The sequence below is a fragment of the Nannospalax galili genome, unplaced genomic scaffold (genome assembly GCF_000622305.1).
Source record: "Nannospalax galili isolate Female #2095 unplaced genomic scaffold, S.galili_v1.0 scaffold686, whole genome shotgun sequence".
NCBI classification, from domain to species: Eukaryota; Metazoa; Chordata; class Mammalia; order Rodentia; family Spalacidae; genus Nannospalax; species Nannospalax galili.
The window spans coordinates 464,088-478,523 of NW_008355472.1; the positions used below are offsets into that span (position 1 = coordinate 464,088).

General features: G+C 41.7%; 1 protein-coding gene across 3 annotated transcripts in view; it reads left to right on the forward strand.

Moving 5' to 3' along the window:
* Positions 1 to 14,436, forward strand: part of C2cd3 (C2 domain containing 3 centriole elongation regulator) — a 137,572-nt gene that overhangs the window by 70,718 nt on the left and 52,418 nt on the right. For all 3 annotated transcript variants that reach the window (XM_008852708.3, XM_029555885.1, XM_029555886.1), the window contains exons 20-23: positions 589 to 712; positions 7,515 to 7,783; positions 8,253 to 8,342; positions 13,270 to 13,866. In XM_008852708.3, the coding sequence (XP_008850930.1) occupies positions 589 to 712; positions 7,515 to 7,783; positions 8,253 to 8,342; positions 13,270 to 13,866 (1,080 nt within the window). The remainder of the gene's footprint in view (positions 1 to 588; positions 713 to 7,514; positions 7,784 to 8,252; positions 8,343 to 13,269; positions 13,867 to 14,436) is intronic.

A 14,436-nucleotide genomic window follows, 5' to 3' on the forward strand; every position in this document is an offset into this window, starting at 1 on the left:
GGGAGGCAGAGGCAGGCAGATCTCTGTGAGTTCGAGGCCGGCCTGGTCTACATAGTGAGTTTCAGGCCAGCTGGGACTACAGGGATACCCTGTTACAAAAAGACCAGAAAAAAAAAAAAATTAAGATTGATGAGATTTTGGAGCCTTAAATGGTGTTACAGCCTGATAGTTTCCATCAAGATGATCCACACTCCAAATTTACCATAATTAGCTTCCTAAATCAAGTCACTGTGATGCTTGAAGTGAATCTGCCAAAACCCAATGTTTTATCTTGCCATAATTAAGATTGCATTGTTCCCCTGCCCTTCGGTGATTCAGCTTGTTGAGTTATTCCTTGAAGCTGTCCTGGAATGAGGCAGTAGTGTGGTAGACTTATAGAAAAGATGGCATGTGGTTATTTACCCTAAAGTACAAAACAGAAAGCGACTCTGACCATGGGTAGGTTTTCTCACTGCCTCTGGCCCCGCGTCATTCATTGTGATTGCAGTGTTTCTCGTTCACCCTCCTGACCAGGAGTTTCTGATTTGGAAGAAGGTTCTTCCACCCAGGCTTTTTTCAGTCTTTTCCTTTTTTTTTATCCTCCTTCAGGTTTTCTGGATGTGGGCCTAAGGTATAGGCGGAGCCCAAGAACAACGGAGGGAGTTCTTGCTGCCCGGACTGTCTCCATCTCAGTCCAGATTATCAGAGCCTGTGGTCTGCAAGCAGCAGCCAAGTAAGTCCACCTTAGGAAACCACTTAAATCTTTCTCTGCTGCAGTCTATAGGGTATGATGTTCAGACATGGTAACATTCTTATGAATAATTTCCATTTCACTAACCACAACTCTTTCTGTAAGACAGCATTTCAGAATATGAGTAAATCACTTGCAGACTTTTGCTACTGTTATTACAAATCAGTTCCTTGACTCTGTCCAACAATTTTGTCTTCTGCTTTCTATTTTTTTTGGTCTTTTTGAGACAGGGTCTCCTTGTAGCCGGAGCCGTCCTGGAACTCACTATGTAGATGAGGCTGGCCTCAAACAGCAGAAAGATCTGCTTGCCTCTGCCTCCCAAGTGCTGGGATTAAAGGCGTGCTCCACCATGCCCAGCGTCTTCTGCTTTCTTAAGCCCCTACTCCATGGGCATGCCCTGCACCCTCAAACCATGCCATACCCTCACTTCGAGTCCTCTCTAAACCCATGTTCACATATGTCAGTCTCTGAGTTCCACCTCCTGTTTTTCCATCTTGTAACCCTTCATTCTATTCCTCAACATAATGGTCAGTGATCTATGGAAACTTAACTCGGTCCTGACATGTGGCTACTCAGAGTCCACCAGTGACCTTCCATCTTCAAAGTAAAAGCCAGTCCTTACATGTCTATAAGGTCTCAAATAATTTGATCCCATTACCTTTATAATCTGTACTTCCTCTGCTTGAGCCACTGGTCCTTTTGTCAATTTGGAGCACTTTGCCCCCCCCGCCAGGTCCCTTACCTTGCTGGTTTTTCTGCCCAGAGTAATTTTTCTGTAGGAAAACAGCATGGGTCTCTTCCTCATCTTCTTCAGGCCTTTGCTCTTCTCTCGGCCTTAGCTATCCTTCCTCTTTTCTGTTTAAACTCCTGCTTCCTTCATAATTTTACATCCCTTCAGCCCTCCTTTATCCATTTGTACCTAGGTGGAACACACAGTGTTCTGTTCATTATCGGCATGCAGTTTTTTCCTCTAGTCAGAGACACTTCCTGAATGCCTGTCTATACCCCGACATACCATACGGAGTAGCTCTAGCAACAGTGGGCATACAGCAAGCAAGAGAAAGTAGATCAGGCTCCTGCTTCAAATGAGCTTTGAATTTGGATTTGAGTTCAAGAAGTAGGCAAGTTCTCCTTAGTTTTTGCTCTATAACTGAGTCAGATTGTTTACCTTTGTCTCTGAGTGAGTGAGGTACCACCAGTGTGAGGTCTGCTCAAGCAGCAATAAAGTGCTCAGTCTAGTAAACACCACTCCTTACTAAACTCAACAAACAGACCTTTTTAGTAATTGCCTAGAACATCTTAGTATTTGTTTAAAAGTGTTCACAGGAGCCAGCAAGGTGGCTCAGTGGGTTAAGGTACTTGCCACCAAGCCTGACAACTTGAGTTCAGTCCTCAAGACCCACTTGATAGAAGGAAAGAAGCAATTCCCACAAGTTGTTGTCTGACCTTCACATGTGCACAGTGGCATGAAGGTACCCATATAGATGCACACAAACAGCACAATGCACAAATGCACACAAAATAAGTAAAAAAATGTAATGGCTTTTTTTTTTTTTTTTGGTCGTTTTGAGACAGGGTCTCCTTGTAGCCTCAGCTGTCCTGGAACTCACTATGTAGACCAGGCTGGCCTTGAACTCACAGAGATCCGCCTGCCTCTGCCTCCCGAGTGTTGGGATTAAAGGCATGTGCCACCATGCCCGGCCTATAATGACTTTTTTAAAAAGTTTTTTCAGGGCAGTTTTTTAAAATTTATTTGTGTGTGTGTGTGTGTGTATTTGCCTTGAGTGTGTATGTGTACCAGAGCATGCAAATGCCTGTGGGCCAGAAGAAGGTATCAGAACTGGAGTTACAGTTGGCTTTAGGCTACCTCATATGGGTACTGAGAACCAAACATTTCCAGCCCCTCGGGCAGTTTTAATCATGTTACTCCATTAGATTAAAACTTGATAGTTTTCCATTGTCAATGGCAGTGATCTCTTAATTTTACTTGTGCGTTTTCATTTAAAAATTTAGCATGCTCTCCAAATTGGGGTGTGCTTATTTATGTCTAAATTATCTTCAGGTACTTCTATACTAATATGCTAAATACATGACAAAATATGCCATAACACAGAGAAACTCTTAAGTTTTAATATTTCTTTCCTGTGCCCCAGTTTTTACCCTGTAAACCTCCTCAGCTTTTACTTCTTTAAGGACTACTGGTCTATAGGATAAAGGCCAACTTTCTTAGGTTAGCCTTCAAGGCCCTTCAAAATAGCTTAAACTAAGGTGTGAAAGAAGAGTAGTAGTTGTCAAGATGCCCAAATAAGGGCTGGAGAGATGGCTCAGTGTTAAGAACACTTACTGCTCTTCCAGAGGACCTGAGTTCAGTTCCCAGCAACTATGTTGGACAGTTCATAGCTCCCTGTAAGTCCAGCTCCTTAGGGATCCAATGCCTCTGGCCTCTTAGGGCATCTAAATTCACATGCACATAGACACACACACACACACACACACACACAATCTTTAAAATAAATTCTAGTATGCCTTTAATCCCAGCACTTGGGAGGCAGAGGCAGGAGGATCTCTGTGAGTTCAAGGCCAGCCTGGTCTACATAGTGAGTTCTAGGACAGGTGGGGCTACAGGGAGACCCTGTCTCAAAAAGACCAAAAAAAAAAATTTCCAGTCAAGGAAAAGAACATATGCAAAGGCATCAAACTTGTGAATTTGAAGAATCTGCTCTGTGGCAAAAGCAGCCAAGTTAAGAATTCTTCAATATGGCACTAATTGGCTAGTGTTTTATTAGTAGAGAAAGACTTGGAATTCACTTATCTTGGTAGATCTCAGACTGAACAACACAAGAAACTTTACTCAGTAATCCCTCTCTGAGAATGTACAGAGAAAGTCAGTTTAGATGACAGGCAGTTTGCAGCTGCCCCACCCCCACCCAGCCTCAGCCCCTGCCCCCATATAAGCCTGTGTTGCAATGTCAAGAAGGATGAAGCAGCAGTTAGGCCAGTTCTGACACTGCACTCTTCTGGTAGGGCCAGGGAGGTCCACAGAAAGTAAGACGAAGCCCAGCAGATGAGCTAGGAAATAATGGAAGCAGACAAGCACTGGAAACCAGACATTGTGGTTTCTAGTCCCACTCCCAGCCCCCACTAGCTGAGTGTGACCTTGAGCTTTCTCTACCTCTGTGAGCCTTAGTTTCTTCATCTGAAAAATGAAAGTTAAGAATATCTGCCCTGATATTTGTAGAGATCAGTGAAAAATTAAGTATGAAGTCACTTTATAACCTACCAACTTTTATACAAATACGTGTATGAATTTTCATGATTACATCCAATGCTACCTAGCTAATTTAGGATATAGTAAAATCAGAAATTAGTTTTTCATTGTCTCTTAATTAAAAAGAGGAATTCTGTTGCTCTAAACCTACTACTTGGGACTAGAGACGGCTCAGCAGTTAAGAGCACTGGATGCTCTTGCAGAGGACCTGGATTTGGTTCCCAGCACCCACATGGCGGCTAACAACAAATCATTGTAACTCCAGTTCCATAGGATCTGATACCCTCTTTTGGCCCCTGGTGGCATTGTATACAAGTGGTCACTTACAAACATGTGGGAAAAACATTCATACAACAAGATAAAACTAAAATAAACTTTAAAAAAAATTACCATACTCCTCTTTCTGGTCCTCACTGGTGTTTCAATAGCAGGCATTCTGAAGTCCACTTCCCTCAGTAGACCCCAGCCTTCATCTGCAGTAGTCCTCTTGAAAATGCATTTTGGGGGCTGGAGAGATGGCTCAGCGGTTAAGAACACTGGTTATTACCCAGGTTCAAATCCCAGCACCCACATGGCAGCTAACAACTGTCCGTAACTCCAGTCCCAGGGGATCTGACAGCCTCTTCTGACCTCTGTGGGCATTGCACGACACGGGTGCACTTACCTACATGCAGGCAATACACGCATACACATAAAATAAAAATAGTAAAATTTTAAAAAAGAAAATGCATTTATGACATGCCTTTGATTCTAGTACTCAGGAAAACATAGGTAGGCAGATGTCTGTAAGTTCTGGGCCAGCCTGGCCTGTATAGGCAGTTCTGGGCCAGCCAGCTGTCTCAAAAACAAAACCAGAGAGAGAGAGAAGAAAATGCATTTTTGGTGTTTGTATAAAGTAGGTACTTCTGTCTTACTCATTCCTATCTTCTGACTCACCTGATCTTTAATTCAGAATGAGTAGGAGCTCCCTTGGACATAGCCAGTAGTCTTTTAAGTTCCTAAGAGTAAGAGATTGTAACTATTTTACGACTTGATATCCAGCTTTGAACCCAGTGCATGACACATAGAGCAGATGTTCAGCAAATGATTACTCAATGAACAAACTCAGACCAGCTTAGGCCCAAGCCTTTATGCAACCTCAGTGCAGCCTGAGAGTTCCCCATTAAGAGTTCTTTCAGGGATGGAGAGATGGCTCAGCAGTTAAGAGCACTTTCTACTCTTGACCAGGGGACCCAAGTTTGGTTCTCAGCACCTATATTAGGTGACTCACAACCTCTTGTAACTAACTCCAGGAAATCTGATGACCTTTTCTGGATTCTACAGGCAACACACACAAGGCATACACACTGTCTTAGTTTGCCATCAGTTGCTGTCACAAAAACACTGACGAAAACCAACTTGGGGAAGAAAGGGTTTATTTGACTTATAAGCACAGTCCATCATCAGGGGAAGGTAAGGCAGGAACTCAGGGCAGGAACCTGGAGCACAGACCATGGAGGATAGCTGGTTACTGGCTAGCTCCCCTAACCTGTACTCAGCCTGTTTTCTTATACAGTACAGGCCCACTTGCCCAGGGTTGCCACCACCCACAGATATGGCCACAGGCCAATCCAATGGAGGCAATTCCTCAATGAAGTTCCCTCTAACCAGTTGTGTCAAGTTGACAACTAAAGCTATCCAGCATGCATGTGCATGTGCACACACACACAAACACACACATACACATATACACATGCACACACACAGACACAGACACACACAAAATACCCTAAGAAAAGCCCTTTCATTGTCCATAAGCAGGTTTTCTGCTTTGTATTTGTTATCTAATGGTATCTTCACAATGCCCTTTCACTTTTTTATGATTGTTTTTTAACCAATGTTAATATTCAGTTTATTTCTACCTTACTTGACCTAGGCATACATATATTTCACAATATGCTGTTATATGGATGTAGTGCAATCTTCTGTTAATGATCATTTAGGTTGTTTTCCTATTTTTATTAAGCAAAACTACAACAGGCATCCAAGTTTATATACAGTAAGTAATTCATTTTAAGGAAGAGGAGCAGACTTGATTGAAAGGGACTGAACATTTGACTCAGGTTCACACAATAAGTAAATGGTAGTGTCAGGATTCAAATCAAGATCTGTGGAACTCCAAGTTACTATCCTGTAATCACATATATGATGTTCAAGAGGGTTCTTAGAGGAAGGACCCAAAAGATCAGCTAGTCTTCAGTGTACAGCAGCAAGACGAACTCACCAGCGAGAGAGAAGGCAAGCAGCAAGAAGCCTGGCGTTCTCCTCTGCCTTGGTCTTTTATATGGGCTGCCAGCAGAAGGTAACACCCACATTTAGGGTTCCAACTTCAGATGATCCAATCAAGATCTCTCTCATTTCATTTAATCCCAGATCCAGTCAAGTTGACACCCAGGATTAGCCATCACAGTCTGCTTAGTGCTCAGTGAATGTAGGACCATCCATGGAGCATGGGCAGCCTATCAGGAGCTGCATCTCTTTAAAAAGCTGACTCTCCCTGCCCTAGCAGCTGTTAGTTACCAATAACTTCTCAGCTAGGAGCTTCTCCCCATCCATGCTGGAATTTTGGCTAGCTTGATCTAGTGCAGATCTTGTGCAATGGGACTTCTTTATGAGTGTCAATGAAGGGTAAATATATTTTGTATGTACATCACAGAACATCTGTAAAAAGAAAGAGCAAACCAGTCCTGACATCTGGGAACTAGCTAGACATTCATAACCAGGGTCGGGGTTTTCCTGTTGGGCGTAAAGAATCTCACAGAATATGAACAAAGGTTACTCCTACACATGAAGAAGTGAGACAAAAACAAGACTTCTTATAATCTTCTCTAAGAACACACCAAAACAAGATTACTCTGAAACCCACAAAAACACCCAGTGCCCCCTCACGCAGACTGCCTAATGAATGACCTGCGGCTTTAACAAGCACAGCTTTGACTTTAGTCTTATCTTCCTTCCTTCTAGATGAGACTTACTGAAAACACCAATGCTGAGCAAAGACCTGCTCCTTTGATTCCTTCTCTAAATCAGCTAATCCAAGCCCAATGCTAAAAGTCCTTCTGGTACCTTCTTACTAAGATGCCCTCTGGTTCTCCGTAGTGTTTATTTTCTTTCATTGAAATGAGCAGTAAAATCCAACTTGTTCAACTGAAATTGATTACTATGATATTAGACAGTACAGTGTCCAGATGTCCATGACAGGCAGATAGATATTATCCATTTTATTATCTTGGGGATTTGAGGTCAGAGGTTCTGACCCTATGTAAATATGTATCTGTGTATCCCATACAAGTACCCTGTCATATCTAAATTACCAAGGAAGCACATTGCGGCAGTGCCAAAAGCCTAAGTAGAAAAATGTTGAATAGTGTTCTTGGGGCTCTCATGGAAGCAGTAGATGTACTTCCTAGGCAATCAAACTGATCTTCTGATGATATATATCATGGTACCTTCTCATTCCTTCTCGGTCCCCTACAGGGCACTGGCCGAACAGGAACCTGCTCTACAGTTTAGTGCCACAGTTGGAGTCAATGCCTCTGTCACCAGTCATCTCTCATTCCTGCCCAAGGGGGAACAGCGCCGAACCCGCCCTGTGGCCTGTTCCTTCTGCCCTGAGTTCTCCCATCACATTGAGTTCCCATGTAACTTGGTGACTCAGCACTGTAGTGGAGAGGCCTGTTTCTTGGCAGAGCTATTGGAGTTTGCAGAAATCATTTTTGCTATCTATCATGAAAATACCAAGTCAGGTAAGCACTAAATAGCTCTTCACCTTCAGAATTAAATGAGGTTCTGTTTTGGATAGTGCATCCCTTCCTAGGAGATATACACTGAAATGTTAGGAAGTGAGGGGTGATAATCCTTACAACTTATTTCTAAAGGACATAGTAAAAATAAGAATATAAATTGTGTCTGAGAGAATGTAGAGAGAAACAAAGTAGTTACATCTAAATGTTAATGAGTGACTCTAGGTAAAGGATGGAGATGAGTGCATTATAATTTTGTGCAATTTTTCCATAAGCCTGCAATTCTCAGAAGAAACAGTCCAGTTAAAAACATTTGAACAGCATTCAAATTCTGACTGGGATATGAGCAAGAAAACCTCAAATGCATCTTTCAACACTGAGATAGATCAGTGTGTGTAAGTGAAGTGTTATATGAACATACTGTAAACACATTACCTCAGAAACAATTTTTCTCTTTTTCTTCATTTAACAGTCAGTGATATAGCCAGTATCCAGTCATGCAGAGATTATCTGCTCGGAGTAGTAAAGGTTCCAACAAAAGATCTGCTGGTCAAGAGATCTGGTAAGGATCCTGAATTACCACATGCTGATACTGCCCTTGGCTTTTCACATCCCTTTATGAGGTAATTCTTCTAGCCCCCTCACACAATATATGAAGAATCCCACCCGTTAAGACATGCACCAAACCCACCCAGCTGTCTCTCACAGGTCCGAAAGCATTTGAAGTCTTCCTCAGTCTTCGCAAAGGTCTTGTCCTCATCGTCCAGTAGGAAAGATGGTGGTGGTAGTGGGAAAGATGGTGGCAGTACCCAAATAATAGAGGATTCTGTAAAGTATTTTCTCAGATTTCTCTTATTTGAGCCTCACAGTAACACTTCTGGCAAGCCTACGGAGTTAGTATTTTCATTTGTCAGATTTTGAGAAAGGGGGCTCAGAGAAGATAAATGGTTTGCTAAAACATCAGAGCTACTGAATAGCAGAACTAGTCAATATTCACAAATTTTTAAAAATATTTTATTTATGATTTTTTTTTTATGTGTATGCGTGTATTGCCGGCATGTAGGTAAGTGCCCCTGTGTCATGCAATGCCCGCGGAGGACAGAAGAGGCTGCCGGATCCCCTGTAACTGGAGTTACAGACAGTTGTTAGCTGCCATGTGGGTGCTGGGATTCAAACCCAGGTCTTCTGCAAGAACATTCAGTGTTCTTAACCGCTGAGCCATCTCTCCAGTCCCTCACCCATTATTTTTTACTCTCTTATTCTCCACTAAAAATAAAGATATGAAATAAAGAGCCCAAAAGAATAGATAGAGCCTGGTATGATATCACATGTTTATAATTCCAACACTCAGGAAACTGAGGCAGGAGGAAGGAGAGTTCAAGGCCAGCCTGAGTTACATAATAAGACTGTCTCAAAAAAATAAATAAATACAGCCACCAAGTCACTGTGAGAATATTGGTCACATCTACTTATACTAGGTAGGTGACCTTGACCAAGTAACTTGATGTCTCTGAGCCCATTTTCTTCACTTGTAGATAGAAATAGCTAATCCTGACAAGTCTGCAAGGTGAGACTTAAAAGAAGTCAGGTTAGTATAGTACATGGCACATGGTAGGTGCCCAGTAAATGTCAGTTTCCTTCTCTCCCATCTTCCTCCCTAGAAGCCTATAATCTAGTTTCCAGAATTCTATCACAGATTGCCTAATTTAATTGTGAGTTTAAATGTCAGCACTGCAGTTCCTAGTAAACAGGACCTGTCTATATATAAGCCTGCTAGAGAAAAGTCTATACAACTTGCTTTTAGAGTCAAATCTTACTTTTCCACTTACTATTTGTGATCCAGAACAAGTTACTTCATCTCTTAGGTCCATAATTTCCTCATCTATAAAAAAGAAAAATAAGGCCTAACTTACAAGATTATGGAAGTGTGTATTGAAATTCTCCATGTGAAAGATGCTGCCATAGGTCTGGGACCATAAGCCTCCTCAGCTTCCTGCCTCCTGAAATTTGCTGTAGAGTTTGTCAGAGAGCCAGCATCCCCTGATAAATCCATCTCTATATATTAAACTGACCTCTTTGATATAAACCTTTAGATAATTTAGGATACAGCATTCATCTTTGTATTCAGAGTTCTAAGTGGACATTCTATTTTGTTTCTTCCAACCAGCAATCTCAATTATAGAATCTCAGAGCTAAAGGGACCATATACTTTAAGCAGTTCTTAAATACAGTTGTGGAATTATATGATTTCATGTATTTTCTGGGGCTAATAGCTTTCAGAAAGCAGAAGGAATCTGTGTCCCAAAAATGTTAAGAGCTACTAGATTGTGGGGAAACTTAATACTCGGAGGTGAGAAGTTGCTAAAGCCAAGGCCATGAAGTTGTTAAATGGTCAAAGCTGAAAGGAGCCTTAGACATCAACATTTTCTTTTTTTTTTAATTATTTAATAACCACATAATTAGAAGAAGCACTTCATTACAACAGCTTTGACATATTCAATAACAATTTCCAGAGCTAAGCACATCTCTTTCAAAATTGGCTGTAAATTTTTAGGTTTACAGTTGAATTACTACAATTATACAATATTGTACTCAATATAAACCCTATAAGACATAAAATTGACTGAGGTTTTAACCTTTAAAAAAGATCTCCATTTCATTATTAAAATATACTGTTTCATACAGAAAAACTCATTTTTAATGCAACTAACATTTAGATGTTTGTCTCTATATATCTGATTACTCGTCACAGTCGGTTACTTTCTGAGATCCTTGGCACCTGAGTATGGTTATAAAGTCATCAGGTGGATTTCAGTGGTAATGTTTTTCAGATCTACTAATTAACATGAAGCAAATTTTTATGCTTCTTCCTCAAATATAACTCATTTTATTTATTGATTTTCGTGTGTGTGAATTTCATACAAAACATCCCAATCTTATTCATCTATATATCCACATCCCAAGTGACATCCTCCCATTTCCCCCCTCCCCACCTCACCCCCACTGGAACCCATATACTCTGTCATCCCTGTTACTGTCCACTGTGTTGTCAGTGCCCCCAGCCGTTCCCCAGTGCTTATCGATCTGCTGAGTCTAGTCAGCCTATCTATAGTACCTTGTTTTAGGAAGATCAGCTCTTCCTCATCTAGCAAGACATCAACATTTTCAGCCTCCTTATTTTAGAGACAAACTGGCGGGGGTGGATTTTTAATTGTTTTTTTCTTGGTCTTTTTGAGACAGGGTCTCCCTGTAGCCCCAGCTGGCCTGGAACTCACTATGTAAACCAGGCTGGCCTTGAACTCACAGAGATCCGCCTGCCTCTGCCTCCCGAGTGCTGGGATTAAAGGCATGCGCCACCACGCCCGGCATGGGAAATTTAATTTTTTAAAGAATATATTATTTTTATTTTATGTGCATGAGTGTATTGCCTACATTGTAAGTAAGTGTGCCTGTGTTGTGCAATGCCCACAGAGGTCAGAAGAGAATGTCGGATTCTCCTGGAACTGGAGTTACAGTTATTAGTTGCCATGTGGGTGCTGGGAATTGAACCTAGGCCTTTCTGCAAGAGCAGCAAGTGCTCTTAACCACTGAGCCATCGCTCCAGACCCTAAAAAATTTTAATTTTTTATGTGTATGTATGATTACTTGAGTTTATGTGTACCACATGTATGCAGGAGCCCATGGAGGCCAGAAGAGGGCATTGGGTCCCCTGGAACTGGAGTTACAGTCGTGAGCCTCCATGTTGCTACTTGGAACCAAACCTGGGTCCTCTGCATGAGTAGTAAATGCTCTTAACCTCTGAGCCATTCTCCAGTTCCAAAGATTTTAATTTTTTAATTTTAATTATGGGGGCGTACTTATGTGCACATGAATACAGGTGCCCACAGAGACTACAGATCCCTCTGGAGCTACAGATCCCTCTGGACTACAGATCCCTCTGCAGGCAGTTGTGAGCTGCCTGACATGAATACTAGGAACCAAACTCAGGTCCTCTGCAAGAACAGTACATGTAACTGCTGAGCCATCTCTCTACCCCCAAGGCCAAAAAAATTAAATAAAGTTTATAAAAGTCCTAAAGTTATAAAAGCATATATACTCAAATCTTCTCATTTAGAAAATAAAATTAGTGCCCGGGCATGGTGGTGCACGCACAAGGCAGAGGCAGGCAGATCTCTGTGAGTTCAAGGCCAACTGGTCTACATAGTGAGTTCTAAGGCAGATTGGGCTACAGGGAGACCCTGTCTCAAAAAGACAAGAGAGAGAGAGGGAGGGAAGGAAGGAGGGAGGGAGGGAGAGAAGGAGGAAAATCAATAAAAAATCAATAAAACCCTGTATCAGAATGTTGATATGAATATTATTATTCTAATCTGTAATTCTGCAATTCAGAATGCTCTGAAAATCAAAATCAGTACCTCATTAGGGAGACAGAGCCAACCTCACCTGGCATGAGAGTTAGATAACCATCTGTCTATAGAAAGATATTTTTAGAATACATTCATTTATATATTGTCTTTGGCAACTTTGTCACTACAACTGCATGGTTGAATAGTTGCAACAAACACCAAATGGTCCCACAAGGGACATTTACTATCTGGCCTTTTATAGAATAAATTTGCCAACCACTGACTTACCTGACTCCTGACTGTTGTATAATATTCAATTAATTCTAAAATCAAAAATTCTAAATGCAGAAACAAATCATTCCTAGGAGATTCAGATAAGATGGTATTAACCTAGAATAAATGGATTGTAGACTGGAGCCTGTTGAACCTGGGTCTAAATCCTAACTCCTCCACTTGGTTAGCTATAGCCACTTGCTCTCAGAGCTTCACTTTTCTCGTCTGTAAAATAGGCATTAGTATCCCATTTAATCCTCAGAATGTCACAGGAGCATAAGAGGAATTGAATGAAATAATATAGAGAGAACACCAGCAGAATCTGACATGTGGGAGATGCTCAGTGGTTAGTAACTGCTGGTACTTTGAAACCTAGTACCTGGTTCTTGGTATGTGTTTACTGTGTAACAACCCCCCCCTTTTTTTTTTTAACCTGGAACTAGACACCAGATCACCTGAGTTTTTTCCATTGCACAGTACCTTATAACAGTTCATATTTTTATCACACTTCTCTTCAAAGCTCTTACTCAACCATTGTTTCTTTTAGCAATCAGAACAGCTTCAGTAAATGAGATTGGCATGAATTTTCACATAAAGTATAGAAATCAAAACTATGGGAAACTAGTGACTTACTCAGAATAAACCACTGGTTTGGACTGAGCCAAGGAGAGAGCGCAGGTCTTCCAATTCCTAGTCTTTCTCATCTAATCTTACTGTCTGACTCTCAGTGGTCAGATATAGAGAAAGTCCAACTCAGTGTGGGTATGTTTTCTCTTCAGTTTGGGGCTAGATTGATGGGGAATCAGATATAAAGGGGTATGTGTTTTTTCGCTTTCAAAACAATAATTGAAAATCTTTCCTTTTTCCCATAAGGGATCACAGGATGGTATCCTGTCATTTTGCCAGATGAGAGCCTGCCTCACGGCATGGAGTTTATGCAGAAGATCGTAGGTGGTCTGGAGCTTTCAGTTTCCTTCACCCGTTCTGGAGATAGAGAGCGGGTACTGGAGGCTGCTGAGCTGTTGGGTTGGAGCTTTGAGAATAGCCTGATGGATCTTGTCCAGATACAAGAGGTACCAGCCACTATTACCATCTCCACTCCAAGACTGTGGCTTCCTGTTCACTGCGTGCTGCTTGCTGGCCACAAGAATATTAATAAGAACACATACTGCTACCTTCGCTACAAGCTGTACAATCAAGAAGCCTTTTGGACCCCTCTCAGGAAGCCTAAGGACTCTACAAACAAAAACCAGGTCCTGGTTACTTTCAAGGCATCCAAAAAAGTAGAAGTCACCCAGAGCCAGTCACTGCTTTGGTACTTAAGGGAGGAGAGGCTGGAGATCCAAGTATGGCGAGCTTATGGCTATGACAGTGTAGAGAGGCCACACCAGACTGACAGCTGGATTGGCTCAGCCTACGTAGACCTGACCAGACTTGGGGAAAAGTCAACAAAGACACTTACTGTCAGTGGTGAGTAAGGACCCAGGCTTAGCTCTTGCTTGACTATTTATTCTGAAAAGGAGATTCAGCTTCTCTGGTCAGCACATCTTGGACCCATAAAGAAAACCTACAAGTTAGTAAGCTGGTTCACAAGGAGAAAGAAAAAAAGATTCCATTTTACAAATGGAATATGCTGGGTGTTTTTATTTCAAGCATTCATTTAGTACTTAATGTACTAAATGTATACATGTACTCAGCCCTGGGAATTCAAGTATGAATAAGAATTAGTCCCTAGCCTAATTGCGTTGTAGTCTAATGAGAATACAACAGTAAATAATGAAAGTAAAGAGTAAGAAGTAGAGAGGGTGTTCTCAGTTGTACATGGAGAGTCAAAGGACAGAATCTCTGGACTGGAGAGATGGCTCAGCGGTTAAGAGCACAGACTGCTTTTGCAGAGGACCTGGGTTCAATTCCCAGCACCCACATGGTGGCTATGAACTGTCCTTAACTCCAGTTCCAGGGGACTCTGAAGCCTTCTGACCTCCGCAGCATTGCATGACACGGGTGCTCTCACATACATGCAGGCAAGACACTCATACA